This window comes from Haliotis rubra, unplaced genomic scaffold, assembly GCF_003918875.1.
Source record: "Haliotis rubra isolate DU_JTF1 unplaced genomic scaffold, ASM391887v1 Scf225, whole genome shotgun sequence".
In the NCBI taxonomy this organism is placed as follows: Eukaryota; Metazoa; Mollusca; class Gastropoda; order Lepetellida; family Haliotidae; genus Haliotis; species Haliotis rubra.
This window is the reverse complement of record NW_025766281.1, coordinates 721,569-745,474: the sequence shown is the minus strand read 5'-3', so window position 1 is coordinate 745,474 and position 23,906 is coordinate 721,569. Positions and strand designations below refer to the sequence as shown.

General features: G+C 40.1%; 1 protein-coding gene across 1 annotated transcript in view; it reads right to left on the bottom strand.

Annotated features, from left to right (window-relative positions):
- Window positions 1–23,906, bottom strand: part of LOC124277675 (GATOR complex protein Iml1-like) — a 57,752-nt gene that overhangs the window by 22,655 nt on the left and 11,191 nt on the right. The window contains 15 exon segments of the mRNA XM_046713408.1: window positions 1,086–1,230; window positions 7,953–8,063; window positions 9,366–9,461; window positions 10,680–10,780; window positions 13,028–13,110; window positions 13,430–13,533; window positions 14,614–14,829; window positions 15,219–15,454; window positions 15,923–16,034; window positions 16,656–16,695; window positions 17,221–17,299; window positions 19,037–19,110; window positions 19,950–20,011; window positions 20,953–21,087; window positions 23,463–23,650. Coding sequence (XP_046569364.1) covers window positions 1,086–1,230; window positions 7,953–8,063; window positions 9,366–9,461; window positions 10,680–10,780; window positions 13,028–13,110; window positions 13,430–13,533; window positions 14,614–14,829; window positions 15,219–15,454; window positions 15,923–16,034; window positions 16,656–16,695; window positions 17,221–17,299; window positions 19,037–19,110; window positions 19,950–20,011; window positions 20,953–21,087; window positions 23,463–23,650 — 1,782 coding nt within the window.

Sequence of the window (23,906 nt, the reverse complement as noted above, 5' to 3'; positions counted from 1 at the left end):
CCTGCCACATAGCGACATACTTCATATGACATTCATTCACTGATTGATGTTCAAAATAGCAGTTTCACTATAAGACAATTATTTGAAAGTCAGCAAAAAATGATGATAATATTTGATTTATTCTGAAATCTAAAACAAGATACAGTGTTCAAAATTAAGGGTGTTCTTGGGTCCTTAAGGGTTGTGAGACCCCAGATATCCAGACACATTCGTTTTTGCGCGAATCGTCCGGATAACTGAATATCTGGATATCTGGATTTCTGTCATCCAGGCTTAGGTGTTGAAACGGTAGCGAGCATACACTTCTGGTTTAAAACCACTTCCAAAACAGCATGGTTGTTTTGATTTGCCAATTACAATTCACTCTGTGCCAGATAGGCCTACTAATCATCACCAATACCCTGCTAATCGGTCATTAATCCGGATTAGCAGACCTTTGTCTCATGTCAAGACCGTGGGACACTCGGCTTCACTTCACACGGTCAAGCGGAAGATCAAAGCTTCGATGCGTGTATAAGTGAGTCAATTTTGTGTTGATTTACCCGGTTGGTTTGTAAAATTTACCGTCGGGAGCGGAAAACGCATATAACGTAAGAGATTGTTTTTGTGAAAATTGACCGAAGGCGAGGTTTTCGGATATTTGGGGTCGGGTATGGTGGGGTCTCACTGTACTACTAAAACATTTAAGAATTACACAAATTCTTTATATTGCTACAGTTCACCTGTAATGACATATTAGTAGTAATTTGTTCACCCAGCAGAAAATGGGTACCCGGTGGAATAAGTCATATGACTATTAACCTTCTAGAGCCTCACAGGCAGCTTGGGTTATCTGGGGTAATAATGTCTATCATGTTACATGCACTTAGAGTATACCAGTGCGGTGTGGAGTTCAGAGCCATATAAGTGGCCTTATTATCATTATTATTATTACAGCAATTTTAAAGGATCCAGTGATCCTAATCTTTTTCAGTAGTATATTTGAATTTAAGGAGCCGAAAATGTTCAACTTAACAAAGGGTCATGACAAGGATCCCAAGGTATTCACGCTTAATTCTGAGCACTGGATTTTCATCAAGTCCTACTCTCTAGCTATTTCAGCATTGGCGTCATCAGGCAGCAGGTTATAGTCAGACACCGCGTGAGTCGTAATGAAGGCTAAGCTGGTCGGGAAGAAGTCAGTTGTCGTTGGCAGTGAAGCCGGGATTGTCAGCGACTTCCAGTCAACACCTGAAAATACATTCACCACTGTAAGTCTCTTTGAAGCTATGATCTAGCTTAAATCCTGGATCTACATAGCAATGTCTAAATTAACATGATTGGAAATCTCATACTTCATAAACAACATAAAACAGCTGTAGTACTAAGATGATCGTAACTCCTATACTTTAACATTGACTAATGACAGTTGTAGTACTAAGATGATTGTAACTCCTATACTTTAACATTGACTAATGACAGTTGTAGTACTAAGATGATCGTAACTTCTATACTTTAACACTGACTAATGACAGCTGTAGTACTAAGATGATCGTAACTCCTATACTTTAACACTGACTAATGACAGCTGTAGTACTAAGATGATCGTAACTCCTATACTTTAAACACTGACTCATGACCCTAGTGCTAAGATGATCGTAACTTTCTATAAATTAACAATAACTAAACACAGTCATAATGTTAAGATGATTGTAACTCAAATGCTTTGACATAGACTAAAGAGAGTTGTGGTGCTAAGATATTCATAACTCCTATCCCTTAACATATACTAAAGAGAAAGAGAGTTAGAACTTAAAGAGAGTTGTGGTGCTAAGATGATCGAACTCCTATACCTTAACATAGACTAAAGAGAGTTGTGGTGCTAAGATGATCGGAACTCCTACACATCAACGTAGACTTTTGACAGAGGATCATAATACCTATACTTTAACATAGGGTTAGTGCCTGTGACCACAACTCTCCCAGTTTAACCTTAATCAGTTGTTGGTTTATAATCTCTTCATGGAGCGGGGCCCAGTCCTACATTATCTTGAAGTAAACGACCATGTATGCTTGCAATAAACATACCTTTCCTGTTGCCTAGAACACATTGACTTTTGCAGATTTAAAACAATAAGACTGTAACATAGTCTTGTTGCTATGGTATTGGTAACCATGACAACAGCAAGTCATGCCATATCACTATGGTATGGTGCAGTTTTCATGCAGAATATGATTCTAATGGCTGACTAATCCATGCATGAATCACAACTATATACGACAACACCAACAATATTTAATAAAGCTAAACCTTGGCTAAAGGTGACTACTGTGATTAATGTTGCTATGGTAACAAAAGACCATTCCATGCAAAAAAATATGAAAAAGTCAAAAGTTTCCAATGGAGTTACCACTTCCTATTACTGTATCACCAACAAATGATTTCCATGGAAACAATCAATCTTCCCGATAAACTTGCAACACTAACGAAATGGTGAAAGTGACTGTTTCCATGGAAACCTGCTATATCTAATGCTACATCAGTTACTATTCCTATGTTAATTGTATCTAAAGAATACCATTGCAACAAGTGATGTTCTCACTTAACATGTGTTGCTATGGTGACTGTTTCCTTGACAACCAATTCTATGTTATATATTTCAATCACATCAAGACTATGACCCCATGCAGAGACAGTGTAGTAGTCAAGTTGGTATTTCTAAGTTAAGTTTGAAATTAGCCAACATGTTTATGTACCAATAATGTAATAAATCTGCATCACTGGAATTGTATATTCATAACTTGCAAGAGTGCAATATAAATAAATTAGTAAAACAGTTACAAATTATTTCAATCTTTCACTATTAGCCAAGGTACAACAAATCTGTAATTATTGCAAAACTGACAGTAAGATAACCGTTAATTGCCAATCGTGCAAAAATTGGCAATATATAACACAACAGTCAACTGTCAAGCTTGCAAAACTGACAATAACACAAAAGTCAAATGTCAATCTTGCAAAACTGACAATAACACAACAGTCAATCTTTCAAAACTGATAACACAACAGTCAACTGTCAAATTTGCAGCATCAGCAAGAGTACGTTGTTATCTTTCAACTGTGCACTATATATAGCCGGAGTGTGATAGCAGTCATACAATAACAAGACAAGAACAGTTCAACCTGATGCTACTTATCTTTGTAGAACAGTAAACAGTCAACATTACATGACTAGCCATACAATAATAAGAGGTTACTACATGACAATTTTCCTTTCACCAGTCATATCAGCCTGAGACTACCGACTGGCGAATGGGAAACTGTCATATCATAACCTCTTTATCGTATACCACATCAAGGGACGTAACTCTAAAATAAACTATATTCTGTCTATTGAAGTCTCAAGAGTTTGCGTGTATTCATTCCGTACCAGTTTAGTAGCCGGCCAATACGGCCTAGGGCTGATATGGCTGATATGCATTTTCGGCCCGGGTGGTCAATATGGACATATGCCAACAGCCAGTATTGCATGTGCAAAATGGTCCATATTATCCATAGGTATATCATAAAAGATCATATCAAACTTGTAATCCTATTAAATGTAAAACAGTCAATGGTTTTTATTACATGACTAGCCATACAATACAAGACCATATTAAAGTTGTACTCCAAGTAATCGTGGAACAGTCAATGGTTTTTATTACATGACTAGCCATACAATACAAGACCATATTAAAGTTGTACTCCAAGTAATCGTAAAACAGAGAACAGTCAATGGTTTTTATTACATGACTAGCCATACAATACAAGACCATATTAAACTTGTACTCCTAGTAATTGTAAAACAGCAAACAGTCAATATCATATGACTAGCCATACAATACTAGATCATATTAAAGTTGTACTCTAAGTAATCAGTAGAACAGTCAATGGTTTTATTACAGGACAAGCCATACAATAGAAGACCACATTAAAGTTGTAGTCCCTAGTAATCGTAGAACAGTCAATAGTTTTTTATTACAGGACTAGCTATACAATAGAAGACCAAATTAAAGTTGTATTCCTAGTAATGCATTAGAACAGTCAATAGTTTTTATTACAGGACTAGCCATACAATAGAAGACCACATTAAAGTTGTACTTCTAGTTATCGTAGAACAGTCAATGGTTTTATTACAGGACTAGCCATACAATAGAAGACCACATTAAAGTTGTACTCCTAGTAATCGTAGAACAGTCAATAGTTTTATTACATGACTAGCCATACAATACAAGACCATATTAAACTTGTACTCCTAGTAATCATTAGAACAGTCAATAATTTTTATTACATGACTAGCCATACAATACAAGACCATATTAAACTTGTACTCCTAGTAATTGTAGAACAGCAAACAGTCAATATCATATGACTAGCCATACAATACTAGATCATATTAAAGTTGTACTCTAAGTAATGCATTAGAACAGTCAATGGTTTTTATTACATGACTAGCCATACAATACAAGACCATATTAAAGTTGTACTCCAAGTAATCGTAGAACAGTCAATGGTTTTTATTACATGACTAGCCATACAATACAAGACCATATTAAAGTTGTACTCCAAGTAATCGTAGAACAGTCAATGGTTTTTATTACAGGACTAGCCATGCAATACAAGACCATATTAAAGTTGTACTCCAAGTAATCGTAGAACAGTCAATGGTTTTTATTACATGACTAGCCATACAATACAAGACCATATTAAAGTTGTACTCCTAGTAATTGTAAAACAGCAAACAGTCAATATCATATGACTAGCCATACAATACAAGTACAGCAGTAATCATGGTGAGTACATGAACTATACCAGTCAAGGACTGGTCAAGTGAAGGTGACAATGTAGCGGTCTGAAAGAAAGGAAAGCAGAGAGATATTAGTAGCTGTAGTGATTATGAGACGATGCAAGCTCACACATCTACATCCAGACAAGCTCGGACAAGCTATGGCAGAAAGGATACCACCCACTGTGGGGTTATGCCTGAGTTGGCAATGGCAATGTTAGTTCTATCTTGGCAGCCTGAAATAAATGCTTGGACCAAACTAACCGAGGGATGATAGCATGAACATGTTTACCTTACCTAAATTTGTGTGTGTGTGTGTGTGTGTGTGAAAGGCGCGTAGCTATTTTTTCGTGTAAGCCCGATAGGTTGCAACCGTTAATATTTAGATAGATAGATTAGTATTGAGGGCTTGTCCAACCTTTTTAGCAAACAACATGTGCAAGCCTGGTTTTTTTCTTATAATGGCAGCTACGCCTCTAAAGGGGGGGAAGGGGGACTTATGGTAGGCATTTTCTGGATATGGATCTAACCCAGTAATGCAGTGACGCTGTGCCCCTATTCCCTTTACTACTTTCAAGATTTGTGGTCCAAGCTCAATTACTTACAGACCGCCGTCATATAGCTATAATATTGCTGAGTGCAGCGTAAAACTAAACTCACTCACTTTCATGATTGATTTAAACATTACTTTGTTAGTGGAAAAGTGAGTTTGAGGAAAATTTCTGTTACATCACTACATATCTGCTGATGTAGGTGGAATGACCTATTTGATGCTCTCTGGTGACACCCACAAGCACTGGTACTGAGTGAGTGAGTGAGTTTTAGTTTTACGCAGCTTTTAGCAATATTCCAGCAATATCACGGTGGGGGACACCAGAAATGGGCTTCACACATTGTACCCATGTGGGGAATCGAACCAGGGTCTTTGGCGTGACGAGGGAACGCTTTAACCACTCGCCTACCCCACCCCGCCGCACTGGTGCTGAGGTGACATACCAGAAACAGTAAATGTGAACCAGGGTTCAAACCCATTATCCGCCACATAGCTGCAATGTTGCATATCTTAGATGAGTGGGTCAGTGCTCTCCATTGTCAGCCAAAGGAGTTTTAGTTTGTTTGTTGTTTAACCGTTCCCCAATCTTCCACTAATATGAGGGCGGTCTCCGAATAATGGAGTTTGGACCACCCAATCCTGTGAGTGACATCATGAACATCATTCTAGGACATGATGACGTGCATCAATCAAATCAATGGTGTATGACCACCATATCCCGTTAGTCCACTCTTTCGACAAGTGTAGAGGGCTGAAGACCAACTTTAATCTGGATCTCCACAGGATCAAAGCAGTTTTGATCAACCTATAACTTATGGAAACTGATGACCTATTCTGAACCATTCATAGGAAACTAGGTACACTAGGAAGTAAGGTGAGTGACAAACACAACTGGGCCCTCCTTAACAGATTTAACTTCCTCTTAAGGCAGATATATGGAACTGATGACCGATTTCTTATCTCTATTTAACTGCCTCCAAACACAAGCATATTCTGTCTATATAGCATACAGTTATTGCATCCCCTTATGGTTTACAATCGAGTGCTTCGTTTCTCAGGGACACGTAGCACAAAAATGAAAGGTCGATTGTATTTTTCAAGAAATTTGGAGCATTGATCTAAATTCTAAATTCATACAAAACTGAAGCAATCCATTCCACAAAACTAAATAAAAAACCCATTCAGATTATTATCGACACCAAATTAGTAGGGGATACACATGTTTGTGTGAAAGCTGTGTACAAAGCTGATTAGACTTCATTCCGTGTGACAACTATAATGTATTAATTCAAACATGCAGATGCAGTTAGTCCGGAGTGTCCTTGATGTTACATGACATATATATACTGAACAAAGCAAATTAAGCATCATGACTATTTTTAGGCATATATTTTTGTAACGACTGACACAATTTCATTTAAATATCGCCCAAAATATTCAAGATCCCTAACTTCTTTTATAAGTACAGTTAATATATACCCCAACTTCTCTCAACACAAACCCAAAACAGTCATGCCGAAATAAACTTCAAAATCATGAAATATTGTTATATGAAGTCACAATAACCTGCTGCTCAAGGCTCTCAGATGTAAATCTGACAAACATTCCGCCAATTCAAACATTTCCACAGCAAAATGTTCCTGATATTAGATACACAAAATTCCAGATACAACACTCAGAAATAAAATATCTGTTGAGAAAAATCAAGGTGACACAACCTCCAAAGCAAGCATGATACAACATTATTACAAAATTAACTCAATTGAGAGTAAAAAGCAAGTACAAAACACCCAAAATATTACACGAAACATTTCCTCTTGGGTATCCCAGAATCCTCACAAACAAAACTGGAGTGACAGTTAAAACTTGATAATAATGATGAAGACATTTTTGTATGCTACCAATTTGAAAATAATGTTATAACTTCATCTTCTCAATTAAATATTTTTAAATACACCTTCAGATGTGAGTACATTATGATCCTTTAGATTAAATTAATGAAGAAACCATCACAAAATGCTAAAAATCAAAAACAGTAACGAATTGAAAAATGAAATTTGTGGGAAAGATAATCAAGAGGAAATATTTTACAAAGAGCTGTAAAGGTTCGTTCCTTGCATGGCAGATATTCATCCAATAAACAGCAGCTTTTGGTGAAAGAAACTTAAATAATATATTCCAATTTACTTTCATAATTTCAAATTTTCCATCACAGTTAATAGTTCCAAATTTGAAATTACTGAATTTATACATAATAATTTGATTAGTTTGAACTTATTAAAATTAAAAGAAGAAATCATATAATTTCTTTTAAACGATAACATTTCATCAGTTCTACTTTACCTGAATGCATTACTTTGATACAATATGATAAGTTCATCTAAAATCAAGATTCAAATTCCTGCACAGAGAAGGGAGACAACTCAAACCTCCTTCTCCATGAACGTCATTCATCTAAAGATGCTGCATACATATGCCATGACAAGGTCGACCTTTACAGCCAACACTCTCCACACACAATCGAAAAGCAAGCCCATGTGTACTACACTAGATGACCAAGATGGCGGAGGCAACAGTGAGGGTGAAGGTCGTACTTATTCCTGCACAGAAAGTCTGACTGCTGGGGTCAGAAGTTAGAATGGGCTTGATGAGCTGAGAGTCAGCTCGCTCTCGCTCCACCTGTGTCAAAGGTCGCCAGTCCCACCCTGAAAGCAAGTCACATGTACAAAGGTTACACAGTTCAAGGTCACTGAATCAGTCACAGGTCAAGGTCAGGAATGACTCTGAACATGGATTATACCATACTGACATGAGCTGGAAAAGATGCTATTACCACAATACTTATATTTTGCTAGATATTTTGTTTCAAACTAGAAAAGGATTTTATCATATCAGTCATTTTAAAAACAAATAAACATTTACAAATGACATATTGGGGACTGAAAAGTAGACAGACTTAAAACCAAAAATCTAAGGTATTATGATACAGAAATTGTTACTTTATCAGAATGATCTATATAAAATACTGGATATTCTGAAAACAAATCTACATTCAGTCCTTATACATATTTAACCATTATACATAATCAACTTAAAATTAAAACAGAATTCGTCAAAATCATCATCTTACAAATCAGTAAAACTCTCCATACCTTTGAACATAGACACATGGAGAAAAAAGGTAGTAATGGACCAGGGAACAAAACATGCAACTATCATGCATGCAGACAATCAAGACACTATACATGGACAAAAATGTTTTCTTTCGTTAATGCCCACACATCAAAATTCCAATGATATGATGGCAACCGAGCCTGACCACCCAATCCACGCAGTCACCTCATACCACAAGCAATGGCTGCTGTGGACCGAGAGTATCTGTGATTTCCATTGGATAAAAACTTGAAATCAGTAACATAATATTAAGAATAGGATCAAGAATGTATACCACAAAAAAATAAATTGAAACGAAGAGAATACAAAAGGTTCCAAAGTTTCAAAGGTTTTCAAACAAAGATTCCTTCATGCTAAGAACAGGCAATACACAATTTTCACTGATGAAAATCATAAATATTATTTGAGGAAAACTACCTATCGTGTATTAAATGGGAACACAAATAAACCTAGAGTGATATTTATAACTGATTTTACATAACTTATTACTTAGTTATACACAAGTAGGGAACATGCATTTAATTGAATCTTATGAACTAAATGGTAAACACAGTTGCACATAATACTACATCAACTGGTTAATTAGTCGATTAGCTGGTTGATTAAATATAGCATTTTAGTTCCTGGTATAAAACAACCAACTTAAACACACATGCAAATACATGCAGGTTCAAAACAAAACAAGAAAACAGAACATCCCCCGAACAGTACATGAATATAGTACATGAATACAGTACATGAAAGACAAAACACTTCCTGAAACTCAAATATATCGCCTAGCTGCATCTGAGCTAGGATGTGATATAAGTTGTTGTGTGGTTAGTAGTATCTACCTGTTGTCATGTCTGGACTCCATGGTTGCTCTCCAGTCGGACCCCATAGCCAGAACCCATCTTGTGATGTCATCTGACCTCTTGACCCACAACGACCTTGACCCACAAACACATACATCTTAAGTGGCGTTTTGGAGTTCAAAGAAGTCTGAGTTGACATGGATTTCAATTTCTTTACTCTCTCAATTCAGCGATTCTGAGTAGATACTTACCTTTATCAAACAAGATCACTGGGACTTGTATTAAAATGTTAAATATGAAGAAGTTGTAATCCATACGATAACTCAGCCTTGATTAACAAATGCACATATATAACATGAGTGTCTTTAGGGAATCAGTTTGTTTGTTTTTGTAACACCACACTCAGCAATATTCCAGCTGTATGGCGATGGTCTGTAAATAATTGAGTTTGGACCAGACAATCCAGTGATCCAGACAATTGTGATACAATGACATGTTTCAACCAAGTCAGTAAGCCTTGGATCCCGCCGCTAGTTAGCCTCTTATGACAAGCATGGGTTGCTGAAGACCAGTTCTAACCTGGATTTTCACGGTGCTGGGGGATGAGTGTTTGTCTGCTAAACAACAGTGGGAAAATGGACTTTACGATCAAATTTTCAAGAAAATATTTCACTTATCAAGAATATTTCACTTACATAAGACATGTGTGTCTGCTCATGCTTGTCTGGAAAGTGAGTTTAGGTGTAGTGCCAGCCTATACGGTGGAGGATACAAGTCTGCCTCAGTTTAAAATGTCACCCAAGTCAGCAAGCCTATCCCGCTAGTCACCCCCATGGGTTACAGACATCCGCGCTTGTCTTAAGACATTCTGGTGAAGTGACAGCCAACAAGGAGCCTATGTTTATCACCATAAGGCCAGGCAAGGGAACAAGCGTGATTTTTCTAACTTCTTTTGGTATGAAGTGATCCAGGGTTTACACAGACCTTCCACTCTCAGGTTCTATCCATTGGACCACGGAGGCAGTCCACACATCAATGAAAATAGCAGCAATGAGAGATTGAGTGACTTGTGTTTAACACTGAAACGTATGTTGATAGCATCATTGCAAGTCAGTTTGCTGCGGAGCCGAATGTTGCGCCAGTTGCTGAAGTTTACCATGTTAGTGAAACAAAAAGCATGGGTATGGTGCCGAAAGACCAAGCAGCAAAACTGTGGCCAATCCTGTGCCGAAAGACCAAGCAGCATAACTGTGGCCAATCCTGTGCCGAAAGACCAAGCAGCACAACTGTGGCCAATCTGGGATTCAAACCTACAACCTGTTGACCCTGGCTGGGACTGTGCCACTGACTTACCATACTCCCCTGAAGTGGATGAGAGGACGTGATGGAGAGCAGACATTGTGAGGCTGGAGTGACTGGGAGACACGTTGGTCAGCTCTGCTAGACCGTCCAGGCTGTGAGGTGACACAATAGAACACAGTGTTAGAAATAAAGACATGAGTGAGACTATTGGGGCAGTGTCTGCTAGACCGTCCAGGCTGAGGTCACACAATAGAACACAGTGTTAGAAATAAAGACATGAGTGAGACTATAGGGGCAGTGTCTGCTGGACCGTCCAGGCTGTGAGGTGACAATAGAACACAGTGTTAGAAATAAAGACATGAGTGAGACTATAGGGGCAGTGTCTGCTAGACCGTCCAGGCTGAGGTCACACAATAGAACACAGTGTTAGAAATAAAGACATGAGTGAGACTATAGGGGCAGTGTCTGCTAGACCGTCCAGGCTGTGAGGTGACACAATAGAACACAGTGTTAGAAATAAAGACATGAGTGAGACTATAGGGGCAGTGACTGCTGGACCGTCCAGGCTGTGAGGTGACACAATAGAACACAGTGTTAGAAATAAAGACATGAGTGAGACTATAGGGGCAGTGTCTGCTAGACCTGTCCAGGCTGAGGTCACACAATAGAACACAGTGTTAGAAATAAAGACATGAGTGAGACTATAGGGGCAGTGACTGCTGGACCGTCCAGGCTGTGAGGTGACACAGTGTTAGAAATAAAGACATGAGTGAGACTATAGGGGCAGTGACTGCTAGGACCGTCCAGGCTGTGAGGTGACACAGTGTTAGAAATAAAGACATGAGTGAGACTATAGGGGCAGTGACTGCTGGACCGCCCAGGCTGAGGTCACACAATAGAACACAGTGTTAGAAATAAAGACATGAGTGAGACTATAGGGGCAGTGTCTGCTAGACCGTCCAGGCTGTGAGGTCACACAATAGAACACAGTGTTAGAAATAAAGATATGAGTGAGACTATAGGGGGCAGTGTCTGCTAGGACCCGTCCAGGCTGTGAGGTCACACAATAGAACACAGTGTTAGAAATAGAAAGACATGAGTGAGACTATAGGGGCAGTGTCTGCTGGGACCGGCCCAGGCTGTGAGGTCACACACAATGACACAGTGTTAGAAATAAAGACATGAGTGAGACTATAGGGGCAGTGTCTGCTAGACTGGCCCAGGCTGTGAGGTGGCACTGTGAGACTATAGGGGCAGTGTCTGCTAGGAGGTCCATGCTGAGGTAGACACAGTGTTAGAAATAAAGACATGAGTGAGACTATAGGGGCAGTGACTGCTAGACCGTCCAGGCTGTGAGGTGACACAGTGTTAGAAATAAAGACATGAGTGAGACTATAGGGACTATAGGGGCAGTGTCTGCTGGACCGTCCAGGCTGTGAGGTGACACAATAGAACACAGTGTTAGAAATAAAGACTATATGAGTGAGACTATAGGGGCAGTCTGCTGGACCTAGGACCGTCCAGGCTGTGAGGTGACACAATAGAACACAGTGTTAGAAATAAAGACATGAGTGAGACTATAGGGGCAGTGTCTGCTGGACCGTCCAGGCTGTGAGGTGTCACAACAGGACACAGTGTTAGAAATAAAGACATGAGTGAGACTATAGGGGCAGTGACTGCTGGACCGTCCAGGCTGTGAGGTCACACAATAGAACACAGTGTTAGAAATAAAGACATGAGTGAGACTATAGGGGCAGTGTCTGCTAGACCGTCCAGGCTGTGAAGGTGACACAATAGAACACAGTGTTAGAAATAAAGACATGAGTGAGACTATAGGGGCAGTGTCTGCTAGACTGTCCAGGCTGAGGTCACACAATAGAACACAGTGTTAGAAATAAAAACACGAGTGAGACTATAGGGGCAGTCTGCTAGACCGTCCAGGCTGTGAGGTGACAGTGTTAGAAATAAAGGCGTAAGTCAGAGAAACTGGGACAATTGTCCATTTCTTGTGTGATGGTGTGGCTAAGTATTAAACCACAGACTTTCCACACTATGGGCAGAAGTTCCATGCAGGTTAGTTTTAAAATAGAGCTAATTAAGTATGTATGTGACTAGCTGATGTTGAAGGTCAAGGCTGTTCCATATGACTAAACAAAGAAGAAGCACGCTTGACAAAAGAGACATTCTAAGGTAACAGCATGTTGACTGGAAGCTTCAAGAAAACCCAAATTGGTTACGGTTTTTTGTCTGTTGTCCAACCTCTCAGTCAAGAATATTAAAGTCATTTGTAGGTTCCGGACCCCATATCTTCAGATACTGTCAAGTTTAAGGGACTAAACTCTGTACATAATTTGGATCACTCGTCAAATCCATTGAATGAAATGCTAACACATCCCTACCTATGATCTTCTCCAATATCGTCCAGACTCTCCTGCCGAGACACAGATCTTCGTTTGCGAGACTCAACTGCCATCTGGGCACCCTAGAAAGAGTCATGTGACCTTGACCTTTGGCCAAAAGTATAGATGTGGAAGGACAAGTTTCATGGGGCTTTCAAGAGCCTTAGAAATCTATTGATACAATGAAATTAGCATACTAACTTAGATAATGGACACAAGATATTTTGAGAAATGGTAAAGACAAATTCTTTAGAATGTTCACTCAGTAGGTGACCTTGGCCTTTGATCTCATGAATTATGGTCTTATATTCTGTCCTCACAACAGTCAGGTCAAACTATACAAATGCAAGATGGAAGGATCCTAACTGACCTTGACCTGCTGACCTTTGATGACCTACTGACCTGTATGACCTCTCTGGTTGGCTGCTGTGCAGGGAGGTCGTCTGTGTCATCTGACTGTCCCGACCCCAGGTAGTGATGTGACTGGACAGCTGCACCCTGGGGATCTATATGAGGAGGTAGAATATTTCCAGTAATATTTTCCCAATTAAACATATGATAATATAGCATGTAGATATTATTTTCTTTCCTTTCCATTAACAAAAAAATGGGCATCCCCAAAAATGTCTGTTATCATTATCAAATAAAGATACACTATAGCACAACACCCAAAGAGTGAGTGAGTGAGTTGGGTTTTACGCCGCTTTTAGCAATATTCCAGCAATATCACGACGGGGGACACCAGAAATGAGCTTCACACATTGTACCCATGTGGGGAATCGAACCCGGGTCTTTGGCGTGACGAGCGAACGCTTTAACCATCAGGCTACCAACACCCAAAGAACAAAGGAATGGTGCTAACAAAGAATACAAAGAAACACTATCATAGGTTCCTGGCATGCCCAAGGGATGCAACTCTTTACAGCAAACTGCAGAATCTTCAATGACCTGGCCATTCGTAGCCCTATCATCTCATGAATTATGTAAGTACAGTCAAATCTCGATGAGTCGAATCGGTGGGGACCAAGTAATACATTCGACTTATCGATGTATTTGAGACATAAGTATGTCTATGAGGAGTGAAAAAAAGATGATCCAGTCCTAATTCCTCCGCCTAAGCATTTGTTTATCTAATGATTTCCCTATCAATAATGGGGGCACCTTATCAGTTCCAGTCTGATTAGCACAGACAGTGATTTCCGTAAAATCACTAATCTGCATTTTGAACTCACCGTCAGTGGCAGAAAGGTGTGAGCCGCGCTGGTTTGTTAATTGGATCAGTTTGCTACACCAATCAACTTCTCATTGACTGACTTCGGCTTATGTATACAAGATTGCTGTTGTTTGAATCTCATGGGACCAAATTTCCTTCTCGAGTCATCGTGTGTATTTATGAGACGAATTCGTGTAACTGGAAATCAAATGATGACAACTATAACAGGGAATGGTCGGGACCGACAGGTACTTCGAGTTATGCACAATATTCAAGACACCGGCATTCGACTCATCGGGATTTGACTGTAGTTTATAATGAAGCAAGATATTTTGTCAAAACGAACATGATGACAGATTATCAAGTGCTGCACCTGTAGGAAAAGCATGGATCCAGCGTCTCCGGTTTGATGTCATCTTGAAGCGCATCCGTGATGGTGCGAAGGGGTTGATGAGGGCCCTCTGGGGACGATAGTTCTGCAGGCGATGTGAGAAGCCAACTGGGGACCCTGCACTTCCAACCACGGGACGAGTGAAGAGGAACTCCTCACTCTCAGAGGAGTTGACAGACTCGCGACTCAGGGTCTTTTCTGAGGACAAGAGTGAGTGAGTGAGTTGGGTTTTATGCCGCTTTTAGCAATATTCCAGCAATATCACGGCGGGGGACACCAGAAAAATGGGCTTCACACATTGTACCCATGTGGGGAATCGAACTCGGGTCTTCGGCGTGACGAGCGAACGCTTTAACCACCAGGCTACCCCCGCCCCTCTGAGGACAAGAAGATGAATACAATCAATACAGGATTTTCCACTCTGTTTATTTAGGTGTTTGTTTGTTGTTTAATGCCACACTCGGTAGAGTCATCGATAAGTGAAGACATGAGATGAAATAGTCACTAATTACTGAAAACAAGGGAATGGGTGTCATTTGTGGAATGACTAAATGATAAACAGACAGTGACAAAGGCAGCCATCTCACCAAAGATGGGATAACATCCAGCTGATTGAGAAAGATCTTCTCCAATGAAGGACTTCGACGGAATCCCCACGGCAGAGGAAGATGACTTCTTCAGCACCTTGTCTGCACAATGTTCCATGAAATCGTCTGAGATATGCCTGATCCGGGGTTCAGGCATGCCCTGGGGGGCATCGGTGTTACATTTGTAGTTGCGTCTTCTAGTCTGGGTTCCGTAGAAACTGGCACTGCGACCAGAGCTGAAAGGAACAAGTTTTGGGTGTGTTATTTAAAGAAACACTCAGAAATATTCCAGCCACATGATGGCTGTCTGTAAATAAAAGGAAACCCAACTTCTCTGGATAGTCAACTTTTTATTGCAATGAATGCAACGTTTGGTGTAGATACTAACAACATCATCAAGCTAACAACCTTGGTGCAATTTGAGGACAACACTGTGTGTCAACGTCTAAATGAGACAACTTACAAGGCTCTGTGTCCTTGATGGAAGCTTGAACACCTGAGTGTTAACCCCTAAATGAGACCCTTCCCTTCACATACTTACACAGCTCTGGGCGCTGTCCTGGATGGAAGTTTGAACACCTGAGTGTTAACCCCTAAATGAGATCTTTCCCTTCACATACTTACACAGCTCTGCCTGTCCTGGACGGAAGTTTGAACACCTGAGTGTTAACCCCTAAATGAGACCCTTCCCTTCACATACTTACACAGCTCTGGGCGCTGTCCTGGATGGAAGTTTGAACACCTGAGCATCATATTCATCATAATCAACAAAGGGGAACTTGTCATCGTCAGAGTCATAGGATGTGTTGGCCAGCGCTGGAAGCAGAAAATGGTTAAACCTGGAAACTGGGCTTGGGTAATCTTCTCTCTGCTTGTGAATATTATCAAAGAGACAATATACTCTGTTGGACTTAGGCTAACTCTAATGGACCCAGGTTGTCTTCCAGTTGTAAACAGGTGAAGATCAGGGTTAGAATTGGTCTGTGGCAAGGTGACTAATGGGATCAGGCTCAGGCTCAGGTTTAACGTCGAGCTGGGGAATATTTCGCTCATATGACGACGTGCATGCGTGTGTATGTGTATATGCGGCTGCTTGTACTAGCCCAGACTGAAGCTGGGTTTATAGTGCTAGCCCACTGAGATACCATGCCGCAGCGAAGCATGAATACCCCATTCAGACACATTATACTGACTCTGAGCCGACCAGTCCTTGTTGTACCCATTAATGCCGAGCGCCAGGCAGGGACCAACAAGTACCATATTTTAACGTCTTTTGGTATGACTCGGTCGGGGATCGAACCCGCGACCTTCGGCTCTCCAGGCGAATGCTCTAACCACTACACCACGGAGGCGGTCCTAGAAACTCATACCAGTTTAATCTCACATGCACATAATCAGACGAATGACAGCAAGAATTGATTTAAGTGTGATGCTTACATATTTCATTGTTTTCCGGTTCCTTGGCCAGGAATTCAAGCTGAAAAAATAAATAAACAATTGATCACCTGGGACTTCTTTATGACAGTGGGGATTAATACACACATACACAGATGATGTCACACAAGTGTGTTTTAGGATGGAAAGTATCCTCAGGGATAAACATTGTATTTCGATGGCCTTGGCTAGATATCTTCACAATTTGTATGAGTGAGTGAGTGAGTGAGTTTAGTTTTATGCTGCACTCAGCAATATTCCAGCTATATGGCGGCGGTATGTACCAGTAAATAATCCAGTGATCAACAGCGTTGGCATCAATCTGCGCAATTGGGAACCGATGACATGTGGCAACCAATGAGCCTGACAACCCGATCCCGTTAGTCGCCTCATATGACAAGCATGGGTTACTGAAGATCAATTCCAACCCGGACCTTGACGGGTACAATTTGTATGAAGTAGATTATGCCTCAGATAAGTCTCTTACAAATGCAGATTTTCAGTATATTTTTTTTCATGACAATAACTACTGCCTTGGATGGCATGACAGTTTGAGGAGTTCACTTACCACTTCCGGTGGGGGTTTGATCCGTGGCACAAAGGAAGAGTTGAAATGAGACTGTATCTGGTTCTTTGAAGTGTAAAAACTGAAACACATGGCCATAGTAGTGTAAGGCAGTAATAATAATAATAATAACAAGCATTGTCACTAAGGTGACATAATCCCCCAACGCAAATTATCAAATCAAACTTATAAAGTAATGAAAGTTTAAGATGAAGTTAAATATCAACAAAAACATGACCAGTCAACCTCTCTTGATATCTTGCTGTTTTGTTGTTCAAACACACACATATTTTCAACACTGACTTTGACCTTGACATGAATGTCATAGTGTCATAGTGAAAATCCAGTGAACCGTTCTTTAAATATCTTGCTGACAATTCAGGTTAACATGCTGAAATCTTCAAAGTGTCTCTGTGACCTTGAAAATTAAGTGAAGGTCACCAAAATCGACTGGGTCCTGCGCCTTCCCTGGATGAAGCTTGGTGTCAAATAAGAAGAAACTCCAGGGAATGGCTCTTGAGGTATCGAGCTGACAAGCATAACATGTAGGTTAATATGCTGAAATCTTCAAAGTGTCTCTGTGACCTTGAAAATTAAGTGAAGGTCACCAAAATTGAATGGGCCCTGCGCCTTCCCTAGATAAGGCTTGGTGTTAAATATGAAGAAAATCCAGAGAACGGTTCTTGAAGTAGCTTAACATGCAGGTTTACATGCTGAAATTTTTAAAGTGTCGCCATGACCTTGAAAATTATGTGAAGGTAACCAAAATTGACTGGGCCCTGCGCCTTCCCTAGATAAAGCTTGGTATTAAATATGAACAAAATCCAGTGAACGGTTCTTGAGATAACTTAACATGCAGGTTTACATGCTGAAATATTCAAAGTGTCGCCATGACCTTGAAAATTATGTGAAGGTCACCAAAATCAACTGGGCCCTGCGCCTTCCTTAGATAAAGCTTGGGGTTAAATATGAAGAAAATCCAGGAAACAGTTATTGAGATAGCTTAACATGTGGGTTAACATGCTGAAATATTCAAGTGTCGTCATGACCTTCAAAATTATGTGAAGGTCACCAAAATCGACTGGGCCCTGCGCCTTCCCTAGATAAAGCTTGCTACTGAATATGAAGAAAATCCAGTGAATGGTTCTTGAGATAGCTTAACGTGCAGGTAAAACGTTAAAGTCCCCTGTGACCTTGAAATGAAAGTCAAGGTCACCAAACCTGACTGGCACCTTCCTTTTACTGTGATGAACCTAGGTACCAAATATGAAAAGAATCCTGTCAATGGTTCTTAAGATATTCCAATTCGTACATACGGACAGAGCCTAATACTATATCCCCCGCTTCACGCTAAACGGACGGCGGGGGATAATAATAATAGTGCATATTAACACACGCTGATTCCCACGCTTGCAGCATGCTCACAAGGCATAAATTACAGAGCAATTCCAGCCTGGTATGATCTAAAGATAAATGTGTAACGGTTTGGTTGGTACTCCATTTTAACATTACCTGTTGTTTATCGTGAGTGAGAGAGTGAGTGAGTGAGTTTAAGTTTCATGCCACACTCAGCAATATTCCAGCTATATGGCGGCAGTCTGTAAATAATTGAGTCAGGACCAGACAGTCCAGTGATCAACAGCATGAGCATCGATCATCACAATTGGGATACGACGACATGTGTCAATCAAGTCAGCGAGTCTGACCACCTGATCCTGTTAGTTGTCTCTCACTACAAGCCTGGGTGGCTCTCCTGGGTCTTCATGTGTATGCTCTAAGGATACATGTGTAAAGGTCTGTTGGTCCACTTTAACGTTACCTGTGGTTCATCCAATGTGGGATGTTGTAGTCGTCACCAACCTCCAGGCAGTTCTTGGCATTCTTGTTGTGGAACTGAATAGACAACAAACAACAGTGAGGTGAGGTGAAATTGGGTTTAACGTCGTGCTTGAGAATATTTTGCTCATATGACGACGTGCATGCATGTGTATGTGTATGACTGGCGGCTGCTTGTACTAGCCCAGACTGAAGCTGGTTTTATAGTGCTAGCCCACTGAGATACCATGCCGCAGTGAAGCATGAATACCCCACTAAGACACATTATACTGACTCCAAGCCGACCAGTCCTTGTTGTACCCATTAATGCCGAGCGCCAGGCAGGGGACCAACAAGTAGCATATTTTAACGTCGTTTGGTGTGACGCGGTCGGGGATAAAACCCGCGACCTTCCGCTCTCCAGGGCAGACGCTCTAACCACTACACCACGGAGGCGGTCTCAAACAACAGTGAAGTGGGAAGCAGTTGTTCAGAGGAATCCGATGGCAGTGTGTATATGACAGTCTGTTGAATATAACAACAATGCATAAGATTACATGCCATCAGGATACAATCAAAACATCGAGTCTGGCCTCAACAACCAAATCAGATTAAGAAATATCTGGTCCATCAATTTTGGTCTGCAGGTTGACAGGTTCCCTTATGTCCTGGCTGCTGCTGTGAAGTATTGTTAAATCAGAACCTGGTTTCCTTGGTTACGGCTCGTAGTACAAACATCATGGCTGTTGTTTTCAGCTCACAAATAACACTATACTTTCAGTTGCCGTGGTTACGTAACAGAGCATCCACTATCATTACCGAACAGAGCATCCACTATAACGATCATAAGGAACTTAAATATTTGGGGACAGAGACATATTTGGGTCACTGCTTCAGAACACTTGCAATTCCCTGACCTTAAAGAGTGGCGCCGCATGCAGTGGTTGCTCCCCCATACAGACCAAGTCACTCCCAACACCTGAAACACAGAGACAACACCATCAACAATTTTATAATTTTTATCATTCTGTGCTATATTCTGAATGCTATTGTAAGCCAAAAGCCATACACCATTATAATCACTGTCTGAAAAGTCTTAGTCAGCTTCCTAGGGAGAATACAACTTAAACTACTCATGTGGAATTGGAAGGTCTCCAGTAAAATTACTATCTCATCCTACCGGGTACCCACTCATTGCTGGCTAAACAGTCATATTTAGGACAAAGCCACATGACTGAGGAAAGACTAACTAAAAGAATATGGGTTTATGCTGTTTAAGCAATATTCCAGCAATCAGAAATGGGCTTCGCACATTGTACCCATGTGGGAAATCGAACCCAGATGCTCGTCACGATGACAACAAATGCTTTAACCACTAGGCTACTCCATCACCCCTGAGGGTGCTATGTGTGGGACAGTATTTAAGCTTTCAAGAGGTCCTCCTACACCTGGTCACACAACAACTAATTTCAGCAACAAATATTGCCTGCTTCATTGCACATGTGCTGTACACAGTTAAAACTATGTGGGGACTTGAACCTCTAGCGTCAATAAATTCGTTCCTCAGAAGTTTGTGTTTGGAGAAAGTTCAAACCTTTAGCTGAATATAAATTCTCGGTATGACTGAGATACATCAGACAATCATATCTCAAAACTCAAAAACAACACTGAGGAGATTGGGATGCAAATAAATTGAACCATCCAATACATCCTGTCGTTTGGGAATGTTATGACATCAACAATCAAACACTGTACTAACATGTTGTTATTTGTATATTCCTTTTGCTGAGATCAAAATTTGCGAATAGGAGCAAATCATTAAAAAATAACCCTGACATCTGATTGGGTCAAGAAGCCCAATGTCATTCACTGTACAGTTAGCTCAGAGTTTACCTGTGTTCTGATGCTGACAATACATACCACAGTCTATAGTCCTTTGTTTGGTGATGTTGGTCAGCTCTCGGTCCACTTGGAACACACCTGGACCTGGCGTGATCACCACGGACACTTTCCCCGTCCGATCAAAGTTCCGGTCCAGGTAGTAGCTCTCAAACACTGGACGAGAAGGAGATCATGCAGGGCTTGTCTAATACCTTCTAGTAACTACATATTGATTAGTTATCTCATACTGTCTAGTTTATTATAGACTGTCTAGCTATCTCATACTGTCTAGTTTATTATAGACTGTCTAGTTATCTCATACTGTCTAGTTTATTATAGACTGTCTAGTTATCTCATACTGTCTAGTTTATTATAGACTGTCCAGTTATCTCATACTGTCTAGTTTATTATAGACTGTCCAGTTATCTCATACTGTCTAGTTTACTATAGACTGTCTAGTTATCTCATACTGTCTAGTTTACTATAGACTGTCCAGTTATCACATACTGTCTAGTTTACTATAGACTGTCTAGTTATCTCATACTGTCTAGTTTACTATAGACTGTCTAGTTATCTCATACTGTCTAGTTTACTATAGACTGTCTAGTTATCTCATACTGTCTAGTTTACTATAGACTGTCTAGTTATCTCATACTGTCTAGTTTACTATAGACTGTCTAGTCATCTCATACTGTCTAGTTTACTATAGACTGTCTAGTCATCTCATACTGTCTAGTTTACTATAGACTGTCCAGTCATCTCATACTGTCTAGTTTATTATAGACTGTCCAGTTATCTCATACTGTCTAGTTTACTATAGACTGTCCAGTTATCACATACTGTCTAGTTTACTATAGACTGTCTAGTTATCTCATACTGTCTAGTTTACTATAGACTGTCTAGTTATCTCATACTGTCTAGTTTATTATAGACTGTCTAGTTATCTCATACTGTCTAGTTTACTATAGACTGTCTAGTTATCTCATACTGTCTAGTTTACTATAGACTGTCTAGTTATCTCATACTGTCTAGTTTACTATAGACTGTCTAGTTATCTCATACTGTCTTGTTTACTATAGACTGTCTAGTTATCTCATACTGTCTAGTTTACTATAGACTGTCTAGTTATCTCATACTGTTTTGTTACTTAAAGGTCACATGCAACGAAAACACAACTTTGCAGATTCTGATACCTTTCGGTATGGACTTACCAAACAAAGCGTGCCAAAATGCAAATTCAACTTATAAAGTTGAAAATAACGCGATGAAAAAAACGCTAAATCGGAGTTCAAACGTTTCACTAATTTTCCCAGACTTTTCTGGGGAATACCGGTTTCAACAGCTGGGCTGCGCTCATAGCACGCGCAAGCAGTGAAATAGGTTCGCGAACTTGGAAGCGGGCTGTCTGGTGAATACCGGTGAAGGCTTTGGTATGAGCTATTTTCATAATGTTTTGTTGATATCTCACAGGCACGCGAGCTTTTGTATGTTATGACAGTAAATAAACTGTTTATATAATTTCATTTGTCTATTTCACCACACGCTCTTCTTACCGAAGTCACTTTCTCAGTTCGATACTTAAAAGCAATGTCATTATTTAGAGTTGACACAATTTCTAACTGTGATATAGATATGTCGCTGTCACAGACAAAACTCAATGTCTTGTTTTATTGACACCTGTGTGTCTGCCTGCCTGTCTGCTAATGACAATATTCAATACACAACTGCGATCACTGACTACATGCAATTTGAACTTAACACCAATCAGGCTATACACCATAAACAAAACGCATTGATTTATGGCCCGAAGTTCGGTCTCTGTCACATTATGTAATTACACAGACAGGCAGGTGTGATACTTTGAACACATGACATGTTATGATGTCTGTTGATTGCAAAATGTTATACACAAAAATGAGCATGTATTTACAAAACCCAACTTTCTATATATATATACACACGCAATAAGCCGTGAAGGCGGCATCTGCTAATGAACCAGTCGTTACACTTGAGTGCACACCCACCCGCTCTGACTGGGTTCGGTATCCCGGCTGCTTCGTTTCGAGGGAGGTAAACCCAAGTACAAAATACTGCACTTTTGATTTGCGATTGTACGCTTATAATTTTGTTTATTTGTTTTTTCATAATCAGCAATGCATATTATATGTCACGAAGAAGTGATAATTGTGTTTTAATTATGTTTGATTTTTTGGTTGCATGTGACCTTTAAATAAGTACAGTCCAATTATCACACACTGTTTAGTTACCATATACAGTCCAGTTATCACATATGGCAAGTTATCACATACTGTCTAGTTATTACATATGGCTAGTTATCACATACTATCTAGTTTTCTCACACTGTTTAATTATCAAATTCAGTCCAGCTATCACATACTGTCTAGTTATCATATGCAGATCAGTTATCACATACTGTCTACTTATCAAACACAGTCGAGTTATCGTATACTATCTAGTTATCATACAGTCCAGTTATCACACACTGCCTAGTTATCCAGATAACAGCATATGAAACCGGCACCACTCACAGTTTAGGGACACGTTGAGAGTTTCCAGAAAGTTGCCCTGAGCTGCCTTTGAGTTCCACGCCGGGGGCATGTGGAAACCCCTTTGTTTATGGTATCGCAGCACTCTCGTCTGATACTGGTTGAAGTACTTCCGCAGCAGCTTCAGGGTGTTGGTCCACTCCTCATAGCGTTCATTCTGTATCACAACCCTGGAATACAAGGCAGAGTCATCTTGGGATTTGCAGCACTGTAAAGTCTTTGTTCCCATGTAGATGAAAAAAATCAGGGTAGACAACTCTGACAGTCAAAACATGAGAATGATGAAAATCCATAAAATGTTTTGAACTAATATTGGCAGTGTCCAGACAGGGTAGATAACTCTGACTGGCAAAATATGAAAATTTAGAAGGGATGAACAAATAATTAAATTATTAACAAAATCTTTTGAATTGATGTGTGCAGTGC